At 32.5% G+C, this 26848-nt stretch overlaps 2 protein-coding genes and 2 long non-coding RNA genes across 5 annotated transcripts; 1 reads left to right on the plus strand and 3 right to left on the minus strand.

Moving 5' to 3' along the window:
* The first annotated feature begins 4 nt into the window (after nucleotides 1-4).
* Nucleotides 5-17744, plus strand: LOC100642556 (protein quick-to-court). Of its 2 annotated transcripts, XM_003393680.4 has the most exons (9): nucleotides 5-151; nucleotides 380-1120; nucleotides 3865-4434; nucleotides 8334-8612; nucleotides 9269-9814; nucleotides 10540-10776; nucleotides 11007-11102; nucleotides 12130-12231; nucleotides 13757-17744. In XM_003393680.4, the coding sequence occupies exons 3-9, from the start codon at nucleotides 3928-3930 to the stop codon at nucleotides 13964-13966; spliced, it is 1977 nt and encodes a 658-aa protein (XP_003393728.2). In that variant the 5' UTR covers nucleotides 5-151; nucleotides 380-1120; nucleotides 3865-3927; the 3' UTR covers nucleotides 13967-17744. The 2 variants fall into 2 exon arrangements, with proteins under 2 accessions (XP_003393728.2, XP_012171914.2); XM_012316524.3 differs by lacking the exon at nucleotides 12130-12231.
* Nucleotides 4999-5756, minus strand: LOC125386281. Its single transcript, XR_007226285.1, has 3 exons — nucleotides 5590-5756; nucleotides 5374-5509; nucleotides 4999-5318 (listed from the first exon to the last, which is right to left on the minus strand). It is a non-coding gene; the product is annotated as an uncharacterized LOC125386281 (long non-coding RNA).
* On the minus strand, nucleotides 10613-11353 carry LOC125386283. The gene is made up of 2 exons (XR_007226287.1): nucleotides 11135-11353; nucleotides 10613-10806 (listed from the first exon to the last, which is right to left on the minus strand). It is a non-coding gene; the product is annotated as an uncharacterized LOC125386283 (long non-coding RNA).
* Nucleotides 17745-17985: 241 nt separating the features above from the next.
* On the minus strand, nucleotides 17986-20103 carry LOC100651068 (60S ribosomal protein L11). Its single transcript, XM_003393589.3, has 5 exons — nucleotides 20032-20103; nucleotides 19479-19622; nucleotides 19073-19222; nucleotides 18850-18997; nucleotides 17986-18179 (listed from the first exon to the last, which is right to left on the minus strand). The coding sequence occupies exons 1-5, from the start codon at nucleotides 20035-20037 to the stop codon at nucleotides 18052-18054; spliced, it is 576 nt and encodes a 191-aa protein (XP_003393637.1). The 5' UTR covers nucleotides 20038-20103; the 3' UTR covers nucleotides 17986-18051.
* Nucleotides 20104-26848: the final 6745 nt, after the last annotated feature.

The raw sequence follows: 26848 nt of genomic DNA on the forward strand, positions 1-26848 counted from the left end.
AGTATATATTACTTGATATTACATGTGACGCCATGACCCGTAAGATGTGACAAGTCTATTTTTATCGTGTTCGACGATTAAATTGAATTACAAATTTTTATATTCGCCATAGCAAATAGAGAGTGTAAGAAACATTCTGATCTTTTTCGAGGTTGGTATTGCAGAACGTGAGACACAAAGTCCTTCGTCGATACTACCATGCAGACGAATATCCACATAGTGTTAGATCTATCCTGTACATACATACATCTCTATCCGTTAAAAAGTCGCCTGCTAACTATCAATAAATAGCTCACACGTATATACACTCTGCTCGAATTTGACGAGCGAAATACATACGGTGTCCCATTATAATTTCTCATTTGTTTTTATATCGTAGTTAAGAAGATCAAAATCAATGAGTCATGTTATTCATAAACGCAGCAAGGAACCAAATAAACGAAGAGCAAGGAAAACGCCACGTATTGATCGTCGGATAAGTAACCGCTTATTGGAAACATTCTCTTCTAGAGGAGAGAAAACAACGACTTTAGTATATTAAAATAACCTGACTTACCTACAATCAGTTAATCGTTATTGTATATGAAACATTGTTAGATGGCGCTAATATATCAAAACCACGACATTGTCAATGATCGGTGCCCATAATACGACATCTCGCGATTGCTCTAATGCAACACTGCTTGCACGAGTCGTGTTAGGATCGTGGGTGGATAATGTTCGGGTAGTGAGCATGTTATTTAATCCTATTCTAAAAGTGCTAAAAGTACGACGATGAGAGTGGTGTTCAGTGGTTTATTCGTCGAATATTCCTTACATAATCCATAAACATTGGTTTATTAGCATAAACATATTCTTATAATTTACGTTGTATAACAGATTTAGAATCGCTGAATTAATACTCGCAGCTATATTCAACTCCTACACACGATAAGCCCGCGTGGCACGAATTAACAGTGAAACCAAATGTTCTTTATCCATAATTTTTCTGTGTTTTATCTTCGTTTCTAAGCTCATAATCATAATAATTGCACATAGGCGTCTATAATACATGTTAGGACTTTCTGAAGACTTGTACAAGCGAAGGAATCTGTTATTATTCCAAATTCATGTTTTAAAGGTAAGATACGATTCCTTACCTGATTTAATTATTACTTTCTAATTGTTAATTACTTCCCATTCGCACGACACGTCATAAGAAACTTACAAAATATGGTAGCTGGTACAACATAGGTAAACTTTATCTATGTAAATTGCTTAATTCGAATCAGTCATGCGTACATCGATTTAATTTCTAATTTTTCTTTCTTTCATATTTTGTAAGAACTAGTCAGAACAGATGCAAGATTATGTAATAGTTACCAAGCACTTAACGTGAATATTTTAAAAGAAAAAAAAGGATGGTAATACAAGATATAAATTTTAAAAGATGTTATCACTATTAACTCGTGCATTTATTTCCTAATCAAAAAAAAATGCAAAGAGTAATATTGTTTTGAGAATTTTAAGGATAATGTGGACACTGCATAATGCTGCAGCATGTTCTTGAAATAGGACACCAAATGATCGATTACTTTATACCAATAGACCTTTCCCTGCTCTAATTCGTGTCGGTTGTGTGTGATACGATGATACGAAACCACACGAATTTTAGTTACATGACAGAAAATATCAACAAATATAAAATTCTGCGAATGAATACACGATCGCTGAATGTCAAAATTTCACGTTCTTCGTATGTTGGTAATATTTATGTGAAGATATTGTGGAAAAATATTAACTCATTCAAAAATCATACATGTTTTATCTCTCTCTAAAGTAATGTTAATCTTACAGGTATGTGATAAGAAATAAAAAGCGCATTTTGTAAAAAAAGAGATAAGAGTGATATTGAGAAGATAAATACATTTAAATATGTGTGTCTAAAAAAACTGTTGATAATGCAACGTTTATTTAACCACTAATGATGAAGGATACGTAGATAAGTATTTCGTGTTAAATATCAAGCCTTCATCATATAATTATTTATTACGCAAAAAATATTGTTTTTGTTAAAAGACGACATTTATAAAAGAAGATATTACAAAAAAATTTCAATTAAAACCAGACGAACGTTAATTAAATAAGAAAATTTGAGATTGTAATTGTAATAACGGTATAACTCCTTTAACCCACTATAGAATAAACCTAATAACCTTTGTCTCTATTATAACGCGTCATTGAAGCCAGAGAATATGTTTCCTTCACACGATTTCTTTTTTTTTATTATTATTAAAATCTAGTCGAATTACTCTGTGAAAAGGAAGATAGAAACTGCCTTTCCTTCGGGGTGTAAAATTCCGTTCAAATTAGTCAGCATAATTTTTTTACTCAGATTCTTTATTAATTAATTTAACAATAGAACGATTTTCTTTTAATACAATTGATTTCGTAATGATACACAAGTGTAAAACGGTGTAAGATAAATGTAGACACATCTCGGTTAATTGATAATTTCATATCTTATTTCTTGTGTATATACAAGTACAATACTTAATGTTTCATTTAATTGTATTTTTAATATTTACGCTACGTTTTCTACACTAGTGTAGGTTCTTACCTATCTAGGAATTTAAAATAATAACCATCTGAAAACTGACCAATATTTTTCACCTTAAATTATACGCAGATTTCAATTGCGGCTTTTAGTTTTATATAGCTTGAGTTAATTCTAAAATACTAAAAATAGATTATATTTATACTATCTTAATAACTTATAAAAATAATTTTAATATTTTTGTGATATATAGTAATGAAGGCAGAATAATTTTAGTATTGGTAAAATTTAGAAAAAGAAGAATTACTGCAATAGTTTTAAAATTATAACTGTTTACTTTCTTAAACAATTTAAAACTCTGAGTTGTACACTCATTTTGTACTAACGAAGAAAATTCATACCGAGCAAATATACTTGTGGACAAATCTGTTACGAACGGAAATAGTTCCATTAAAACGAATAATCCAACGCAATGAATCTTTGTATTATAAGGTCGATATTCTTCAAGTGACCAGCTTTCAGCATGATATAGTTGGTACATCTAGAACTTACAATAAAATTTTTCATACAAATAAAATATAAAATTTGTTGTATATCAAAATTAATCACGTAGTCACATTGAAAAAAGATATTAGAGTAAGTTTTTTTTACGCAAGCTTGAAATGCAATATTCAATTAAAACTTACAAAATAATGAACAAAGTTATAGCTGTATAAACATTGCTATTAGATTCTACTTTTAATAAATATTTGTACATCATCAACTGATTTTCTACAAATATTGCAGCTAGTGCATTATAAACTCCAATGAATTTCCGGCTTTTGAATGCAGATCTTAAAATGTTAATAAACCACGTTAGTGCTGGTATTATAGTCAAGTATGTATGATCCCGTTTGTTAAACGGGATAGATTCTCACATACTATACAGTTAAACGGAGCAATTTTAAAAACTGAAATACATATATTTATTGTTCATTGTGTATTATTAACTACAATAAGGGAATACTATATTAGTAGTGATAGTACATTATATTATATTTATTAACAATATTTTATAATTTTATAATAGATTTATAATTTCGTAAATATATATATATATATATATATATATATATATATATATATATATATATATATATATATATATATATATATATAATTTATATAATTTTACAACTTTCCATCTGCTAAAAAATCACTATAACCATCAGCTAGATTTTGTTCCTTTTTGACAAGTGACAAAGGCAGAATAGGATAAACAATTAAAAATATATGTGATGTGAATATACTTTACTGCTGCTATCCATATTGTACATATTTTCTTATAGGTGAAATTCGACGAAGTTTGACTTTTTCGCACAGGAATTTTGCGAAGACATGAAATAAGTTAAATGAACAGGATGGTTCGTCACGGCAGCGAAAGGTCCTTACATTCCCCGCAATCGATGCATGCAGATTATTCAGCTCATGTAAACAACACCAATGAATCACCCTCGATGGACTTAGAATCGTCAGAATTAGCAACATGTACTGACAACAATAGCAGCACGCTCAAGGTCAATGCCGATAACAGCGTGGTTTACACGACAGGAAGTGCACCGAGTACCGTTCCGTCACCCTCGGTATCTTCGGTATCCTCTTCGTTGGATTCTCGGATTCCACGTCCCTCGCCGACAGGTCTACGTCGTTCGGTTAGCATGCGCATGCGCGGTGAGCGAGTTTCACCGAATCATCCACCACCACCACCCAGTACCGCGGTCACCGCGGGTCTGAGTAGGTCTTATCAACAGTGTCGTCGCTTTAACCTCCTGCACCACCAGCAACACCATCATCTGGACCATCGCACTTTTCCCGTCATCACGGAGAATGGAACCGAATCACCCCGACAACGATCTCTCGTAAGTATTTTAATCTTCCTTGTCAACCGATATCAGCCATCTTTCATGTATATTCTATATAAAAATTGCTCCAAGTGGTTTTCTTACATCCTTCTGCAATATTACGCCGTATCCTTCGTTCGATGCAGATCGCAGATGCGTGCTGACAATTGCGTCTTATTGACTATATCCAGACTGCATTCTGTTTTCGTGTGATTTATAATGCAATGATTAAAACACAAAAGGTATTGAAAGGTATAGATTGGTAGTGAAGGAAGGATATATGGATGATACGTGCCTTATCAGTGTATATTAAACGCGATATAAACGAAACTGTTTTTTGCAAGTGCTAAAGGACCTATTGTCAGCCATCGGTACACTTTTGTAGGCAATAATGATGGCAAACTATCGTTTTATTGTTAATAAAATGGTTGAGGTGTAAAACAAGTACGTGTACATAAATCTTTTTTCTTTGTTTCTTGTTCAAATTTTAGTAAGCGTGTAACTGTTTATGATTGTAATAATATTTTATGCGTTACACATAACTGTGACAGATATGGAACAGAAAAAAATATATAAACTGTAGTAGTAATATTATTTACAGAAAATATTTATTCCAGTTATGATTTTAGTTAATAGTTTCAGTGATTTATGAACTTCATAAAAATATGACTACAGCACATATGCTGTATCGAAGCTTTGTCTTATTTTTAAGTTCAATACAGTCTAATAAAATTTCCATTGCGCAACCAATGCGTTATCTTTTAGTTGAGTCATTAAATAACATAGAATAACAAATAAATTCGAATCGCTCAAACGATGGAGTAAATATAGGCAACTTGCCAAATTCAATTCCCTTTGATAACTTTGATATCACGTTTAATAAAGTCCTTTCGATTCATTCGCTGTAATTGAAAAGTTCATTTATTATTGAATAAACAACTTTCCACTTTCTCTGACCTGAATAAATAAGAAATATTTGCGAAGGATCGTATAAACGTGTAACGACCTCCATTATAAGCCGCTTTCCTTCATAGAGACAGAGACAAAAGCAAGAGGGACGGCGTGTATGCATGAAAAGATGCCTGGCGCTTACCTAGACAAAATTTGAAATATCAATTGTATCTAAATTCAAGTAGATTCAAGATAGCCAACAAAATATGGAGACAGTCTGACCTTTCTGTAAGCAATGCGCCGGCGCACATGAAACCTCTCCATTGCTCCTAGATCGTAGTGCTGCGAGATCGTGCTCGGTATTTATCAACGCTTTAATCCCAATAGGCGTTACGTTGATTTAACTCTCTCATTCTTAACACTAGCTTCAAGCCTCATTCACGGCATGGTCTGTGAATACTATGTACATAATATCAATTCTGGCATTGACTGTAATCATCGTCTAGAGTCTAAATTAAGTTGTTAAACATTCAGTAAAGATATATATATACCCATTGATAAACTTTATATTTGCTTCGTATTCTTATATACATATATATGTATGTGTAATATATAATATATATAATAAGAATATAATATAAATGCATTATATATATCTTATATATTATATATATTATATCTATTATATATATATTTACATATATTAGTTATCTCATCGTTTGCATAATATGCATAATACTATTTAGTAATCTGCATAACGTTACTCTAATATTAACTGCTCAGTCTAGCGAAAGAGTACAATACTTCTTTCTTCGGACATCGAAGTAGCGAGAAAAATAAAGAACCAAGAAATATTCCGATTATCGACATCTGCGGTATAACAAAAATTGGCGCAATTGTCCGCCAGTGAATGTTGATCTTAGCAGCTATTTCAATTTTTGATATTAATAATATACAGTTTTTTATTTGAATTGATATTTAATAAACAAAAAAAGACCAGCATCAATATATATTATAGGGAAAGTTTCATGTGCCATTAAATTTGTAATATTTCCTATGTGTTTTATGAAGGGTATTTTCCAATTGATAAAAAAATTAAATAATACTTATGTATATATCGTACTGATACAAAGATGCATTTTTTTTTTTAATTTGTTCTAAAAGTTTAGACTCTCCTTGTTACAAAAAATATACCGTCTTTTTCGTAGACTACTAAAAATTAATTAATAATTACAGTTTATCTTAAGAAACCGTAGTTGCAATTTATAATTATATTTCCATAACTCTTTCTAAAATGTACAATAATTTCAACAGACTTTATACTATCAATTTTATTTCTCACCTTATTATAGGTAATAAAGACGATAGAATATTATGTGATGATCTTTTCCTTTTTAAAAAACATGCTCGGAATAAAGTATTTTTCTACACTCTAATTTACGAGTTTACTTTAGTCCACTTGTCACGAAAAGATAAAATCATTTTGCAACAACGGAAACTAAATTTGTGTGATACATTATTCATTACAAAGTAAGAGCGCGTTTAAGTTTATTTATAACTGACACATTTATCAAGCGTAATCTATTATTGAAAAGTATGTAATTTATAAAATATTTTAGCCACTTTTATTTGAAGACTGTTCTCGTGCAGATTCGACAAGCTTCTCGCCTTTAAGGAAGACTTTCATATCTTTCTGCTCAATGGGGTGTTTGATTTTGCCTCACTTTCAAACCAGACTTCCTAAGTTCCTAGTCAGAGAGCAAGAAAGCTTCTCCTTAAGTCTAAGGTAAATTACCCTTAGGTCAACCAGATATAAAAGCGATGAACTCTTCTTTACGTTTAATCTTTCGTATGCAACCTTAATGTAAACGTGGAATTATTTACTGATTATGAGTGACTGATGTTACGAGATGAATTTTCTTCTTTTATATTTAACAGTGATGCGATTGTGATAAATAAATGGGGACATTTGAAAATCTTATTTAAAAACCTTGTAAATTAGAAATTACTTAAAATGGAAATCAGACGTGGTAAAAATGACTTGTTTTAACCATTCACAACACTAATTTGCTTGTTAACGTTATTTACTAACTTTTCCAAAACTAATTGTAGTTTTTTATGTATGAGTAACCCTTCTTTATAGTGTATTAGTCGAACTATGTGTTCAGCCTTCTTCGGATTCGTATTTCAACTTTATGAACAATATATATTGTATGTAATGTACTCAACATTTATCTTTACCTTTCCTTTTATTTCTGTGAGAAATTTATAACATCTCAAGATAATCTTCCAAACTTGTCACGTAAAAAACATAGAAAAGGAATTATGGTAATTTGTAACTCTTGACATCATATAAACTTCATTTCACACATTTTGAAATACTCTGTGTACTATAACGAAATATATCTATGATCTTTATTACATTGATAAAAAATATTTAACTGTTTACCATAATAATAATTCCTTTCTAGTGTTCCTTTTCTTATTTAATACAGTGTAATATGAAGAAAAAATACAATTTTAGCTACGAAAAAATACTATATTGAAGAAACGCTAGTCAAGATCGATATAACCTTGTAAATCATAAATATAAAAAGAAAATAATAATCCTAAGGGATTTGTAACTTATCTTTTGTAAGAAAATACATTTTGTGTAGTTGACTTAACCTGGTTCGCATGATTTAAGTTCCGATAAGGTAACGTTCTTTGATATAATGCTTATGCTTTCAATTAATCCTACAGATAGTAACGAAATTATTTATAAAATGACCAGAGTAATATGAGATAATAATTCTGGCGAAAAAATTAACCCTTTAAGGACGAACTTTATTACATAAATAAAATTTATAAAATTATACCAAGATCTATTTTTCGGGAGAGACTTTCACTTTTTTTTTTAGTAGATTGAATGTATAGAATACAACTACGTAATATTACGGAGGTTTAGTTTCAATAAAAATGGGCCTTAAGGGGTTAAATTACTCGAAATTAATGAAACTATCGTCTCGTTTTTTTTTACTCTGCAGAGCCTTTCATTGACCCCGGCGAGGCCGCGACCTGGACACGCGGCCTCCGGAGGATCAAGCACTGGAATTGCCGATGACAGCGATGCAGAAAGCGTAAAAAGTTACGGAAGTGCCTGCAGTACCGCAAGCGCCTGTGATCATGCTACGTTTGCTCTCAACGGTACCACGTGGTCGGGTAGATCACGAAAATACGTTGTTCATTGTTCAAACCATACCGGGGACAATGAACAATACCTTACGCCTACTCAAAGAGCAGCTAGACAAGTTAAAAAATTTCAGGTAAACACCAACATTGTTTTTCTTTTTTTGGAATGTTCTTCGTTGGAATTTTTACTTAACGCTTTATTGCAACAATTAAACCATTCGTAATGATATCGGTCTCAAACCGCAGACGGTAAGAGAATGTAACGCGTCTAGAGCCTCTAGTTAAGACATGAACTCGCTTCATATTTCTTGTATATTTCTCTTAAACTTCTATCAAATCGTTTGACTATAAAATATAACAAAATATTTTGTACGAGAAATTTTCTTTGCAAAAAATATAATGCTTTTATGAAATTACATACGTTCTTCATCTTCATATTCATATTCACGTTCTTATCTGTATATTATTTGTAATTTTTTTCATTTTAACAGTTTAATTAACATTTTAAGTACTTCGTGGAGATGGTCAATATGTTTTTAATACATATACCAATATGTACCGATATGTAATTCGATATGTAAGTTGCTAAGCTAAAAAAAGGTGTCTTTTTATACTTTATCATGGTAGTCAAGTATTTTTACCCTTTGGTTAAATAAATAAAATAAATGTCACCTCGTAATATTAATAATATGGTGCATATAGCACCTTCGCCGTATCATTTATCATCGTAATAAGAACAAGAACATCTATTTTGAATAATATACATCATTATAAAAATCATATTATTCAGGCTTTGTTAAAAGAAGCGCGAAAGGAGATTGAAGAGAAAGACCAGGAGATATTTCGACTAACGAAGGAAGTAGTGGAATTAAGATTATACAAAGCTTCTCTGAATAGCCCCGATGAAAGAACAGATAGTAGCGATGCTCTCACTGTACGAGAGAACAATCCTTTTTCACCTGAATCGCCAAGCAAGGATTTACCGGACGAAGGTACACTACAAAAGGTCGCAAGTCCAGAAACTCCAGAAAAATGTGCCCCCTCTGATCTACCTTCCTCCCTTGCGGACTCGGGTCATTTTGAAGACGGATCCGTCCATTCGAAAGATTCTGTATATATACCAGAGGTGCAACCAGAAAGTACACATGTTACTGCAACGCCTAATACAGTTCCCGAAAATAGTACTTCCGATACGTTTGTAAGATCCGCTGCAGAAATACCAGAAAGAGATGAAGTGAGACGCAAGTTGGTGAATCTTTATGAAAGTAGAATTGAAGAAATGCATCGTAGACATGTTGATGAACTTCAAGAACTCAAGCAAAAACACAACGACAAGGTATATATCTCAAATAAAATAGTCATATTGTTGGATATTTATAATTGATTAAAAAATAAACAAAATGAAAGATTCGTATTTAGTCTAGTTTAGTCAAAGAAGTTTAATTTATAAGAACATAGAAAGGTTAATAAAATATAGAACAGTAATGATAATGGTTTTATATTTTTATGTATAGTAAAGATCATAACTAAATCAATAATCGCAAATTTTTTAATATATAACGTATCTTTAACGTCATATAAAAAAGCGTTGCAAAACATCTTTGTATACGTATTGATTCACAATACCATTAATTCGGTGCAATGAGCTAACACCTTCGTGTTTTATTGCCCGCTTTACATGAACACAGCACTGAGAAATTTGATCGGTGCAGATTCTATAGTATCGCTAAATATTTGGAAAATTATTGATTATTTAAATACATAAATATTAATATAATTTAATTTCTTTTTACTTATGCACCATCGATATCTTAATATGAAAATTTTGTATAGTTCTGAAACGTTTATGATATAAAATAATAAATGTTTTTTAAAAGCAAAAATTCTAAGTATACTTCTAAATTAGAAATTTATTAGTCTTAATGTTACATGATAAGTAAAATGCCAGAATTACAGTAAAAATAGAAATAAATTGTTTACGTAAGAATGCATTAACAAGCAACATACATTAATACAATATGTATTTTAAAAATTGGCATAATGAATTGCTTTATATTACAGGTAGAAAGTTTATTGAATCAATTGGCTGAAGTTAATACACGTTACTGCGAAGTGAGGCCTTCTGTTGATGCTGCAGAAACCCGTGCTCGTGAATTAGAAGCGGAACTAGAAACCGTGAAAACGGAACTTTCTGAACAAAAGGCTTTGTTAAACGAGCAAGAAGAAAGAAATAAACAAATGTACCTGAGAATGTATGCCAAAGGGCAGGAAGCTGCACGCCTAGAACAAGCTGATCAGGTGCGTTACACGTTAATCATTACATTGAATCTATAAACATGAAACAAAATTTCATAATATATTAACTGCATTATTTTTTAAAAGATAACAAAACAATGTCTGTAATATTCAATATCTCGATACAAATGCTTTAACTTTTAATGCTTTTAACTTTTTTAGTATTTTATGTTTACTATTTTTAGTATTTTTTAAACGCATAAGTAAAAACTAAAAGTTGATATTTATTACAGATATATGAACATGCGCATCAAACACCACCAAAGGTTACTGTTGCAGAGCTACTTCAACAATTAACAATTACACAAGCAGAATTAGAAAATATCAAGGTAAATGTTTTTGCTTTAGTTACGATATTTACTTTCATGCAGGGAGTTCCTCTCACTAATTAACTCAAAAGCACCGCCGATCACATCGCACATCATACATTCCCGTTTTCACTTTACGATTACATGTACACACAGCTATACAGCCGTGTCTGACACAGAGGCGATATTGGCTTCTAATATATGTATGTACATTTGTACATTAATATATACGTATACTAACACGATGTTACCGCCGTGATGTGATTGCTGGTGCCATCTTTGAGTTAACTAGTAAAAGGATCGCCTTATATATAGTTAATACTTATGATAGTAATATACACAGTGCACATTAAAAGTGAAAGAATAAAATTCTTTATGCCTGACGTCATTTATAATTGAAGCTTTATCTTTATTGCTATATAAAATATGTAGCATGAACTTCATTTTAACACATATTAAAATTTGTTATAACTTGTATAATAACACTAAATTATACTATTAATATGGTAACAATGTATTTATAATAACAAACAATATTTAATATAATTATTATTTATAATACTAAAGATAATTTTGAATTTTGAATTTGAAAACATCTGTATTATCGGATTTAAAATATTTTATACATATATTGTTTACTGATATCATTTATTTCTTGATTTTGTTAATTTCTTTTTCTTGTTGCACTCACAACCAGCATTATTTAATTATTTTAACTATCTTTTTCACATATAAACTCTAAAAACATTTCAATAGGATGTTTTATACTTCTTTGTAGTACAACAACAATTTAAAATTGTATACAGTACCATTTATTATTTTATATTTTTCACACTGTCTACATAAGTTTGAAATTCGTTCATGGAGAGATTTAATAAATTACATCTTTTTAATACTTTTAAATAATGCATAATAATTCAATATAAATAAAAAAGATACAATTTAGGAATCAGTGTTGTTTGCGCATCACTTTCTGTGCATCTCTGTCATTCACAATTCTCTTGTACTAATGATGTGCCACTTTTTTTGGTCGCCGCTCACACTCCAGGACACAAGCTACTCGCCTGAACCTCACATTTCAGCCGATCGTAGCCAAAGTTTATTAAGTGCTCAGGAGGCTGTTTCTCTCTGGGTCCTTGGCACACGTAAGGTCTGTATTTTTGCTGAATCGCCACGTGATGCAATTCTCATCCACTGTTTCTTAAGCATTAATGTTGTATTTGTTCACGTACAAATGCACAAACAAACGAATATTTCTTTCTTTTCTATTTTTGCCCTTTTGAAGTTTTTTTTGCAAGATGATGGATTCTTATAATATCAAATGTTTATTAGTAGAATATCTGCATTTCTCTCCTTAGCAAGGAACAAAATAAAATTATTAATTTTGCAAATTTTACTATTTAAATAAACCTTTCACTGTTATTTATTCATTTCCACTTTATATTTTGTTCTAATATTATTGTTAATGTCTTCCTGAATATTATCATTAATTTTGTAGTAACACCACATAATTGTTGTTCAGAACATGTATACCCAAAAAGATTTTTTTATATATTTGTATATATCATGTTTCAATTTATTTTTATACATAATTTATTTTATTACATCTTAAGCAATTTTTTTATCAAGCTGTATATATATCCTAATTTCCACAAGCATGAAATTAAATATAAAATAAATGTGTAAGCATAATATTAAATAGTTTATATGAATGCATATATTTTTATTTTTATTTTTATTTTTATTTTTCTAAAAAAGTAGTGTATAATTCATAGTTGTATTAAGTGCAATTAGTATGTCAGTTACATATAATAGAAACTTATATAATACTAATATCAATTTTAGTCAATATATTAAATATTTTTTTCATAATAACTTCTATATTCAATCAACAATTATATTGTTTATTAAAAATAGCTTAGCCGTATAATAACTAATATTTATAGGTACCTGCTTTTTGCTTACAGAAAAAACTTATAAAAAATATAAATAAAAAGTAGAAATTATTCTAAATTTGTAAAAAGATTTTATCATTTTGATAATTATTAAAAACAAAAGCTTATTAGCTTTTAAACTATAATAGTGGCAAGAATTGGTTTCACGTGCTTTCATTTATAAGTTATACATATTAGGAACTTATATTTATGAGAGAATGTATTTACAATTGAAATGCTTCGCCACAGCGATTGCATGCGAATTGTTATTGTTAAGCACAAATGTAGGTGGTTCCTGTTATTATGCAGTATTATTAGGTCAATACAGATTATTTTGTGCACTTGAAAGAAACAGCCTCTTATTATCCTTCAGTTAATGTAAGTTTGCACGTGCTTAAGCATCACATGCTTGTACCATTTCATACAAATCACATCACTATAATCATGTCAGATCCTGAAAAAAAGACGACTTTACATAATATACATGTATATACATGTCTACATACATATATATATTTTAATATATTTTTTCATTCAATGTGTATTTATAGCTTTCAATAACTTACATTTATTGTTATATATATATTTAATCGCTCATTTTTCATTCATTTGACACCATATCTGAATCTAATATTTACAGTACACAACCAAGGAATGTATCAAATTTCAAACAGCACATAAGTTAATCTGTAAAGAAAAAGTTATTAACAATATTATTAGCAAATATAATTTTTTCAACAGGCAATGTATCGACGTATCATAGAAGCGCGAAATAATCAAGGTGCCCTTGATCCAGAGATCACATTGCAGTTCCTAAAATCGGCGATTTACTATTTCTTAACGGATAAAGAAAATCATCATGGGCATCTGAACGCAATTGAAAGCATTCTAGGATTCACAGAAGTTGAAAAGCACAATATCGATAAAATATATCGATCAATAAGAAAGTAATATTTACAACATTTTAATTATTAAATTTTAATGCATACAGATCTAGGATTTCCGGACAATTCGTTTATTCTTAAAAAATGCCAACTGAAAAATATGTAAACAGGTATGAATTATCTTTGACTTACATTTTGTTTGAGATCAGTCTACATAAACTATGAGTTACATACTTGCATTAGTAAAATAGCATATAATATTGTTATATAGTCACGAACAAAAATATTGGCATACTGTTTAAAACAGTATACATTTTTTTAAATTGGATCAAATGATTTGATTTTTTTAAAAAGATGTTAGAAGATTAGTCGACAGTTGGTCGGAATATAGTAAAGGTAATTTTTTACGACTTCTTTATCTGGGCCTGTAATAAAAATTTTAACAACACATTTTAAAGAGTTATGTCAGTTATATACTTGCTAAAAATTTTATCGAAATCGGTTGATGCAAAAACAAACAACAGGTATCGAAAGATGAACAAAAATGTAGATTTATTATCGTTACGAAAACTGTGTTTCATCATTTTTAACCTTTGTAGCTTATAGCAATGTTAACAGATTTCGACGAAATTTTCATCATATATATAACTAACATAAATCAACGAAGTATACTTTTTAAATTTTTATTACTGGCTCAGATAAAAAAGTTGTAAAAAATGACCTTTACTATTTGCTTCGTGATTTCGACCAACTGTCGGATAAGCCTTCTAACTTCTCAAAGCAAGTTAAGCCGACTGATTCAATTTTAAAAAAGTTATTTTACTTTAAAGGCTGTGTTAATACTTTTGTTCGTGTCCTTATATATTTTTATAACTCATGACGCGAAATTTTATTTTACCTGAAATCCGGTATAAAGCATTCATATCATGTCTTTTACTCATTTTTTCTTTTCTTTCTTTTCAAATTAATTCGTTTAACCAATAAGAAAGTCATTATTCAGTTATCTTCACCGATTTTATTTATTTCGCATAAATTATTTAATAGTCAATTGTATTATAAATTTCTTACATTGATAATATGGAGAATTGTTACTTGCTATATCCAGGAAATGATAACTTACGATGATAAGAATATTTTTTTACATCATGTTCTGTGACTTTCTAATTTTATGTAATATGAGGATTCAATGGAATACAATTTCATGAACATATAGTGAGTATCACTTAACATTAAACAATTTAATATTTATTATATTTTTGCATATAAATTTGTTTTTATTATATTATAACTAAAATAATTTATACATAAATACTTTAACATATTTTTATTCAATATATAGCAATTGCAAAGATTCTCTCTCTTTTTCTTTTTCTAATTACGTTTTAAATAACAAAACTTTACATTTTATATAAATGTAACTTACTAAGTTATTTTCTATAACAAAAAGGAAATAGATTTTGAATTATATTCGTCTAAATTTAGAATTAACTTATTGTATGTAGATCTTCAATTTGACTAATTCAGTCACTAAAATTGTTACACTAACATAAACATATGTTTAAAAATTTTCTGAATATTGAAAATGAATAATAAATGATAAATATTTATTTTAAATGTATAAAATATTATGAAAATATTTGTTTGGCATGTTTTAAAAATAAAACATGTCAAAAAAATATAGTAACATTGTGCAAAGTGCTTAACATATGTTATAAGGCTTATAACATAAGCTATCAAGAGTAATTCTTCTATTTAGCGTTATTAGTTTGGTATTTAATTGACTCAGATAAACATGTATTAAAAATGAAAAGTGATATAAAATGTATATATATATATGTATAAATGTATGAAGTACAGAGTACAGTAAATGATTTAATCCTTTGCATTGGACTTGAAATTATTGGTTGACAATACATTAGCTAATATATTACATAGTAATAACTAATAATCACAATTCTCACCATAAAAAATATTAAAAAGTTTTTATAAACGTATAACATGCATTACATTATGTAACATATTGTACAAATTATACTATCACATTCAGTATTATTACATGTTTGATATATTAAATGTATGTTTTATAAAATACACTTTATGTAATATACATATATGTTTGATGTGTTAACTTTATTTATCAATAATACAAGCAATGCAAAAGATTAAATATATTTACGTACCTATGGTAAAGGGAAAGAATTTATCAATTCTACTGTGGAAAGTAAAAAGCATTATGTATTTGTATAATTTACCATGGCATAAATATTATATTGAATTAATTGTACAGAATGTGAATTAATGTTGCAAGATTATTTAAATTCTTCAACATATATCTAATTGTTATTAAGAAGAATATAGTATATATAAATATTTAATTATATCATTAAGAATATGGCGTCCAGATAAAGAAACAATTTGGAGACTGAGGGATATATCTTGCCTTTTTATCTGTCTGATTACGTCGAGTTAGCTAGATAAGAGAGAGTATTATAGTGCAATGGTGTAACTATTTATAGATGTCACATGTGAATATTAAAAGAAGCACATTTCTTATATATCTGTTATAATTCTATTTCACATGTTTTGAAGTGATTGACTATATATACCATTAGATTAAAACCAAAGATAAATTTAAATAGTAAAAAATTATTAAACATAAATTGCAGATTACAAAAAAAAATCATATATGCTTTGCTATATTACTGTCAAGTATCCTAATATTAATTAGGTAATAGAGTTCCAAAAAATTAACCTTATGCATCAAGTTTTATTACTATTTCATAATAGTATTACGGTATAAGGGTACTGGAAAATAAGCTTATTCTCATATAATAAGCTGATGTGTTTATAATTATGTCAGTCATTCAATAATACAACAGGTTTTAGTATAATATATTCCAGAAAGTAAAAGTTATATAAGTGTTTCATACGGAAATGTTTGCACTTTTGTATCATTTGAGTTAGAACTGTTACAAGTAAATTATTTATTATCATAATTTAGTCTAATAGGTACTTGTAATAAAAATTTATATTACCAATTTTTTTACTTAAATTACGCAAATTTAAAGGATTAAATTAATGTACTAATATAATTTTCCAATACCCTGAGTATTTTAATTTTATAGATATATGTTAAAGGTAAATAATAAAAAAATAAAATATAACAATTAGGTAAATATCAAACTTTGATTTTCATTTCGGAAAACATATATAGAATGTGTTTGTAATAAAAGTGTGAACATTTTGCTTTAGTTATCCTTTTTATTTGAAGTGGAAGAGTCTAATATGTTTCATGCGTATCATAAAAAAAGAAAATAAAATTTGAAATTGAAAGGGAAATGTGTGACAAAATTAGTTTTAAACGATGTGTTCACATCTCTAAGTAGTATCTTTGCTCTAAAAGATATGCAGGACTACAACTATGAAGTTCCTTTCTCATAATTTAAAATTAATCATGTACACACTTAAAAGTCAAAATATTCAATGAGATTCCAGTTTCCATATTAATTTATTTACTCATAATTTCTGTAAAAAGAATAGCATAAATAAATAAGTCATATATAAAAAATAATACATAAGATCATGTACTGATACAACAAGGCCTTTTGTATTTTCACATTCTATACTATCATTACTACAGTTTTCACAAATCTGATCTGATAATTATTTGAAGAACTAAATGTTAAGCTAAAGCTAATGCCTTAGTTATCCATGGCGTAAGTTGTATGTAGAATATTCTTATGTTATCTTCTTTATGGAAACATGAATGTGTCAAAATATTCTACTCATGTATTAACGCACTGGTGACGATATAGTAGTCATTAATAAAGTCTATAAAATTCTAATTTATCTACTTGTTATAACCTATCCTTGTTATAATACGAAGTATTACGTCACCAATTCTTAATTTGAAACAAGTTTCGTAATAAAATTAATAATTGAATAACTTTATACAATTTATAAAATTGTTTCTAATATTTTTATAAAACATTAATATTATAAAATTGGCATTCAAATTATGCTTCTTAGACAAATAATATATTTATAAGCATGATAGTGAAATATGTGATGAAGGTATTAATAAAATTTGATTAAACAAATAGTTTATTTTTAAAATTTTTATGAAAGAACTGTAAAATACAAATATGTATATTACTTCTTCCCAGCTATGATGATACCATCATACTTCTGTTGAAACCATTTCATTGCATCTTCTTTGGTAAGTCTATGTTGGAAACCGACTTTCCCAGTTTTCCTCCTCCTGTGAGCTACATTGAAACCTTAACAGAAGAAAATATTGCAAACTGTATATAAAAGAATATTTATTTGATTATATTGTAATATAGCTTGATTTAATTTTTACAGTTGCAATATACACAAGCTAATATATCATTTATATCAATTAAAATAAATCTATGCATATAGATTGTAAATAAAGATCTGAAAAATCTGTTAACTTATTCAAAACTAATAATTCAGGCATTAAGGCATTCAGTCATGATACCTCTCAAGATCTGAAGGTCAAGGGCTGAATGTCTAAGTCATCTACAGAGATTTATATTTTCTATTAAATTTTTGATTAGAAGAAGAAAAAGGACATTTTGTTAAAGAGATGAATTATAAAATAGTGTCTACAGCATCAAATAGCTCTTAGTTCTAAAATTAAGTAAAAGGATAAATAAATATTCTGCAATTTAAACTCTTAATTTATCAAAATAGAATTATAACAACAATGTTAATATTCAAATAAATATGAATATAAACTGTAGCTTCATTTAAGTAACACACCCAGTATTATAAGTGGGCATGAGTTGCAAATACGAAGCCTATATTCTAGCACATATTGTATAAATATAGGTACAACTTGAATATAGTAGCAACTATTATGCCAGATGTGCATATATTTAATATATTGATTTATTATAGAATATTAAATGGTAATAAACTAACCTGGTCGTCCAAGTACAACATAGAAATCCAAGCCATAAATACCAATGCTGGGGTCATATTTAATACCTAAGTCAATGTGTTCTTGAATACCAAAACCAAAGTTTCCAGTACCAGAGAAATTTTCTTTTCTCAATTCATATTCCCGTACCTTTAAAAGGAAAAGCAAAATTGAACACTTAAAAAGAAATTGAACATAAAACATTCTTATCAGTGATAGAATTACCTTCAATCCACGTTCAAGAATTTCCTCTGCTTTAGCACCTCGTACTGTACAATGCACTGCAATTTTTTCATTACGGCGAATACCAAATGAACGTACAGTATATCTTGCTTTAGAAAAAACAGGTTGCTGTCCAGTTAATTGTTCTAACACCTACAAAAATTTGAAAAATCTTAATAGAAATGAAAAATTTGTTACTTAATTTGAAAATCGTTGTTTATATTAATCTATATTTAATTAGAAAAAAGATTTATTTTTAAGAAACCAACTTTTATTATTAGAGATATAGAAACATATATATACAGTATATATATATTTATATGTCAATAATTATAATGTAATAAAAGAACACGAAGAAGTTAAAACAATTTGAAATGAACAAAATACAAATAACATCTATAATTAGTACCTTTGCAGCACGAGTGAGTCTATCACCAGATTCACCGACACAGATGTTTAAACAAAGTTTACGAATGCGTACTTCACGCATCACATTCTTGGATGAATCCTTTGGCTCTTTCCGCACTTTTTTGGCTACCACTTTTTTTACATCCTGTAAAAAAGTTTGTCAATTTAATGAAAACTGCTCATTTTAAGTATTGTATACAAACGTAAAAAATATTCGAAATATTAACTTGTTTTATAACAATAAATTATGATATCAATATGTTTAATCTATTCATATTAATTTCTTGAACTAGTATTATAAACAACTATTCTATAAGTCTCATAAACATCATGAAACAAATTTAGGTTATACTCGCAAACATGCTGATAAACCTCGCCTAACTGTCATATATAAAACTTTAAAGATTAAAGTATTAATGAAAAAGAAATTGATCAATATTAAATTAGTAAAAATGATTTCTTTGTAATATATAAACAATCTTCCATTTAGGCATGATGTCTTTGATATTTAAAGATTATAAAATTTGTTTTCAAAACGACGACTCCACACTCACCGCCATGATGAAGAGAAAAGAACGGAACTACGCACGCGCACCGATTACGATGCATTCTGGTGAGTAGTAGAAGAATGTGATTCTAAAGTAAAAGATTGCCAAATTAATAAAAGTAAATTTAAAATAAAATTAAAACATGTTGTTTATCCACATACAATCTGATAATATAAAAACAGGATTATTTAGAACATATGTAATTAAAATATATTTAAACTCTGTTATAGCTTCTATGTATAAATTATAATTGTGTGCATGTCCATGTGATTATTATTTTTTATATAAAGTTGCAAATAATAGTAAATTTGAATAATTTAATATTTTATAATTCCACGTTATATGTTAAAATATTTAATAATATAAAAGAAATACAAAATAAAAATTACTTGAAAAAGAAAATTAGTTCCTAGGATTAATAATATTAATAATATTGCGTTAAAAATAATACATATTGCGCAATTAATCTTTGATTAAATAATATTAAGAAAAAAAACAGTACATGCGTATATTTTACTTTATAATATATTTTTTAATTTCGCCGCTCCAGCCAATCAGGAGTCAGCTAGGCGGGATTGTGGCAAGATAAAGCATCACTTTAGTGTTGGTAATCGTGCTTGCTTTTATATCGATAGTATTTTCATAAATATATCTTTAAATCTTTGTAGGTATATACAGAAATTATAAAAAAATCTTTTAGATTTCTGGTAGGTAAGATTTTAGTCCGGTCAAATTAAACATAAAAATAGTGATCAAATAACAAAAATTCCGACAGAGCTAAATTTTGGTAGAGACCTTGGGTACACCAATAGAAATAAAGTGCCAAAAGTTTCCATTGATCCCATGGGTGCTAAAGAAGTTATTCAAGGTCGAAGTCAAAATTTTCGGATTTTTTTTAATTTTTTTTGAAAACGGCAAATTTTATCGAAAATATAGCCCAGACAAAAATTATAGATCATAAAATTATCTACAAAAATGTTCCTCATACCTTTTTTCCTAAGAATCACCATTCCTAAGATATCGCCATTCTAAAAGTTGAAGGAGTTACATTCTACATGATATGCACACAAATACCACATATATACATAGTCAGGCACTTAATATAAGTAAAAATACCTATTTGTATCTCTTATATGTTTAGAGTCACAAAGGGTATAACCTAGCAAACGCGAGGATGGTGCCCCGCTGGGGATAGTCACCCACATTATAATCAAACAGTTAAAAATTTCTTCCAAATGTCCAAATTGGACAAATTGAGAATATAAAGAATTAAATTAAAAAAGATATGTTTAAACCATACAATTCTGATAATATACACTCAAAAGAAACTCAGTCCCTTAGCCAGTCCCTTCTGTATATCCGCATGGCCTTGATCAACATCTGGCTATTCTATAATTGTTTACGTGGCGACGTTCTGCTTTTTTGAAGTAAGTGAAATACTTTTAGTGTTAGGAACGTTCCTTTCGAGTGAATACATGTATTTATTGCTAGCGTCTACTATTATGTTTGTACCCAATAATATTTTTAAAAAAATGTCATAATTGTGCTTTATTTGCAATAAACTTTCGACGGAAGGTGAAACTGTTACAGTTAGTCGTGGAATGAAAACTTTGATCGATGCAATTATCGAAAGAGGCGATGAGTTTGTTGATTATCTGAGAAGCGAAAAGTCTGTAACAGTTCACGTGGATTGCCGAAAATCATACACCCGGAAAAGTTCAATTGCTGCTATCAAAAGACAACATGAGGATGGACAAGCTAGTACATCAAAAGTAAGTCCACCTCGTATTAGAGCACGAGTAAGTGAATCTGACTTTTGTTTTAAAAAATGTTGCTTATTTTGTGGCGATAAAGCGGATAAAGAGGCTGAAAAAAAAATTGCTGCATCGTCGTCGAAAAATTTATAACGTTGCTACACTTTCATTCAAAGGATCCATTTTGGCAGTAGCGTAGGATCGTTCTGATGACGTATCAAAAGCTGTTACTGCACGCATTAATTTTGAGTATGATTTAGTTGCTGCTGAGGCTAAGTATCATGACAAGTGTTACAAATCTTTCCTGAGACCTAATACTGACGGTAGAGTAGACCGTCCTCAAGATGAGACAATAAACTCTGCGATGGAGGAAATTTATAAGCTTATAGAAAGTAGTGATGGTTGTCACTTTACATTGAATTCCCGCAGGGAGGGCTCGCTTTTGCGAGCCTATGGGGGCTGGCAAACCCACGTTCCCGCAGCCAGGGGGACCGTCGGGACGCTTACGTGAGTCCCTATGTACACCGCAGGGAAGGTCGCCGGGAGTGTAAGGCGTTTAAGTACGGTTACATTCTCTCTACGTGGCCTTGGGTAGTAACGCACCCACGATCCTGATGCCAAGGATGGGACCGTCGGGATAAGTTCCCGGGTACGCAAGTACCTTGAGGCCCCCGCTTACGTCGGGGGAACTTTCCCATCTGGAACTGCCAAGCACGGTTAGCAGGTCGCCGGCCGGCAGTGACGTGGCCGTACATCCATACGATAGTTCCACCAATGACTAAGGTTGGCATCACGGGCGGTCGAGTTACAGCCCGGAGAGAGTAGCGACCCCTCTGCTCGGCCAATTAATGGGTATGGACTCGTGGTGGCAGTGGTTGATGGCCAAGATGCTGGCAAGAGGGCCGAGTTAAGGTGATTGGCTCCACCGAATGGCCTTCGGCGGATGAGCAGCGTCCCACCTGCTCCGGAACCGTCCCGGGAGACGGGAGGGCTTAGAATGTGCCCCGTTCGACCTGAGACCTGTGGCTGTAGAAGAGTAGGGTTGTCGTGTTTACCAGCATGTACTAATTGCCAAGGTCAGTCTTGCTCGAATGTTCAATCGAATCCTATAGACGAAGATCCGTGTGATATCGATGAAGAGACAGCTGATTCATCTTCAGTTGAACAATTTATGGACATCCAGCAAGAAGAAGAGGAAGAAGAAGAAATCGAAGAAGACATGACTGTTGAAGTCGAATTTGAAGAGTATGAATCAGATTAAAATATTAACATAAATTAGAACTACAGTTTAAAATAATCACCTATATCAATATCAATGCCACCAATCATCATGCAGTAAATACAGTATTTTCCCATAAAACTCCGTCATAACAGATCATGAAATAGGCTTACCGGGGAAACCACGTTAAAAAAAAAGCGCCAAGTACACTACCTCATAGGTAGTATGGAAATGTGTGCATATCATATAGAATGTAACTCCTTCAACTTTTAGAATGGCGATATCTTAGGAATGGTGATTCTTAGAAAAAAAAAGTATGAGGAACATTTTTGTAGATAATTTTATGATCTATAATTTTTGTCTGGGCTATATTTTCGATAAAATTTGCCGTTTTCAAGAAAAATTAAAAAAAATCCGAAAATTTTGGCTTTGACCTTGAATAACTTTTTTAGCACCCATGGGATCAATGGAGACTTTATTTCTACTGGTGTACCCAGGGTATCTTCCAAAATTTAGCTCTGCCGCTTAGACCATCACCCGCGGACGCAGTTCCTGGTCTAGGTGTTTTCCTCGCCTCCATGAACATGTAGAGGTGGTCCGAGAGTGTCTCGACCTTCTCGGCCACTCTCCAGCCTGAAACCCGTCTGAACGGGGGTGGCCCATATGATGTCCACAACGGAGCACCCCCTCCGCGCCACGCAAGTGTTGACCCCATCCGCGACCCAATCCGAGAGCTCGCGACCGCGCGCGTCGGTCCTGGGGTTTCCCCATTCCGTGGAGTGAGCGTTAAAGTTCCACAGGACGAGCACTTGCCGAGGAAGGTGCCGCCTAACGCAGTCGCCAACCTCGTCCAGGAACTCCTCGAACGCTGCCCATCCGCAGTTGGGCGACACGTATACTATTCCTGCCCACTCAATCACGACGTATCCGTTGCCGCGCTCCAGCGGGATCCTATGATGCGCTCCTAACATCATCGCTTCCATCGCGTGCTCCGCGTCAACCTCCTTGCTCGCGGGCTGAGGGTCGGGGTACCCTGCGGCGGCGAGCCTTCCTTTACACCACTTGGGACCGCGGGTTCGCGGTTGGTTCGCGGTTGGTTCGCGGAAGAGCGCATACCGGTCCCCTCATCCTGTGCGCCGACGGTGTTCCGAGCGCCTTGCAGAGCGGGCATTTCGGGTTTGTAGCGGTACATCTCTTGGCTCGGTGTCCCGGACCACCGCACCTGTAGCACATCTGTCCCCTCCCTATCCTCCTTGGAGGTGCACGTCCTCCTCACGTGCCCGATCTCCAGGCACCTTGCCAGCCTGGGCCAGTTTCCTCACTGCTCCAGCCGGGCCTCGCATCCACACGGATCCAAGATCGTTTTGGGCGGAGCGGTCCTCGCCCAGTTGAACGTTCTCCGCCTTGCAGCCAACCTCCTTTGCCAGGGTGTCCCTTATGTCTTCTTCGGTGGCCGAAATGTCTATCCCTACCACCCTTGCTTCCGCGGCTCGGAAGCGTGCCGCTACGCGGACCTTGCTTGGATCCAGGATCCGCGTCAGTTGTGCTGCGAGCGTGGCGGTCTTTTCCCTCTTCTGGTCTTCGGAAAGCTCCAGCACGTCGCCTCCAGTCATGGCTTTGCGCATCTTCAACGTCTTGATGTCAACCTCGGCCAGAGGGATGCTGTCTCTGGTCGCAGCCAACACCTCCGCATAAGATTGGTCCGATCCTTCCTTCACCCTGATGGTGACCGCCGATCTTCGCGGTGTACGTAGGAGAGGCAGCTTATCTCCCCTTTTTCCCGCGATCTCCGTTCTTCGCTCCGGGGCTTTCCTCGAGTTCTTCGACCCTGACCGCGGAGTTGTCTTCGCCGGTTGTTTTTCGGCCGACGCCTTCTTGCTTTTTCTTCTTCTTTCCACGGTCTGCCATTCCATGACAGTCGCTTGTCCACCCTTGATCGTTGGAGTGTTTGGAGCTTCAGTGTCCATCCTTCTTGTGGTCTGCTTGGAGACGGTCTCCGTTTCTTTCTTCCTATAGGTGTCTTGTGAGCGTTCCTCTATTAGTTGGATCTGCGCGGTGCCCAGCTCATCCATCTTGCGCTCGATCGCCCAGATCGGAGCTCTGTAAAGGAACGTACAACTGGCGCACTCCGACGCCAGCCCCCCCCCCCCCGCTCCCGGCCGAGGCAGCAAACGTCCTAAGGTAATCGCCGTCGCCTCGACCGACGGTGCCAGGCGCTCGAAGTGATCGCCGAAGGTCCAATGACTGTCGAGCATCAGACCCAAATACTTCATCCGGGTACCGATCTCGATGTCGACTCCTCTCAACCGTAGCCCGTAACCCGCCGGAGGCGTCCCGTGATTGGCCTGAGCTGTAAGTTTTGTCCTTGATAATTGTAGCTGCTGGCTGTAGATGCCACTGCTGGGGTACTGCTGTATTTTCTTCCTATTTAAGAATCGTGGATGAAAAATCGGACTACGGTGGCCGGGATTTAAACCCCGGTTCCGAACGTTCGTAACCTAAGGCGTCAACTATTGACGCGATGTTAGTTAGTGTCGAATGGTGGTATTTGTGGTGTCGAGTGCCGCCACATGCCCTCTTGTACAATCACATGGCTTTGGACTTTTTCGGGAATACCACCAGCCCCCAAATCCCCGATGGCGGCGACGACGCAGGCCACCGCTAACTTCGCCAGACGGACGGTCCTATCCCACGCCGAGCCCCAGACCAGCACCAACGTGTCATCAGCGTAGCTCGTCCACGTCGAGTCATACGCGAGAACTCACAGTAACGGTCCTAAGACCGACCCCTGCGGGATCCCGCGACGCACGGCCCTCCGAATCTTTCGACCACCAGAGCCGGCACAGACAATACTCCGGTCCCGGGGGAACGCCCGAACTATGCCCCGCAAGTAGGCGGGCACCTGATGATAGTTCGGGGCCTCGCCTGTCCTGTTCCAGGGAAGGCTGTTGAAGGCGTTGATCACGTACAGGGGCCACGCCATGAATATTCGCATAATTTTGGCTACACATAATTTAGGAACTATTATGCAGGAAACATTTAGTACAGGATCTAAGGAAGCTTCACCAATTCCTTAGAGAGTGAATTAATATTGTATAAAGTTGGATATTTTACAACATTGTTAATTTTTGCAACTCGACAGAATATTTTATATCGATTAATAAACTTTCTCAACTTCATTCCAAGCATATACCGTTATTCAACAATTACATTAATCATTAAATATACATGTAATTTTGATATTTTCATTCAGATAGTTCTGCTCTAATTCTGTTTCTAATATAAGATTATGTTAATGAGATTTTTAGGTGAATTATTAATTTATGTACTTACATTGTTTTATTTAATAACGTTTGTAATTTGTAATTGTAATTTAAAAAAAATAAAACAGAAAAATAAAAAAGAAAGTACGAGTCCGACACCTTATCGCAAAGCTAATCGGGCTCTTTACGTGTCGCTTGCTTAAACCTACATTTATGGCTGATCCATTATTCCCACAACCACGGCCTTTTTCTTCTTCTATCTTTTCATCTAAGAAATATTTTAAATACATCCTGTTAAGTTATACACTTTGCTCGACCGTTCGCGGAGAGACGCGTTCGCGAGGAAGCGCGCCAACGGGAGTTGTAAATTTCCTTTACGATTAGATAATCGACGCTACAAAATAATCGATCCCCTATTTCGTTTACGATAATAGAGGTGGTTGAACTGGTTATAACATTGAAGTAACAGGTTAGAATATACACTTTATTCCAACAACATTTTAGACATAGACAGTTACGTTCGGTGCGTATAGATAAGATAGACAGATGACTGATCTAAGACTGATAATCCAGTTAAGATGTTGACT

Source organism: Bombus terrestris, chromosome 2, assembly GCF_910591885.1.
Source record: "Bombus terrestris chromosome 2, iyBomTerr1.2, whole genome shotgun sequence".
Taxonomy (NCBI): Eukaryota; Metazoa; Arthropoda; class Insecta; order Hymenoptera; family Apidae; genus Bombus; species Bombus terrestris.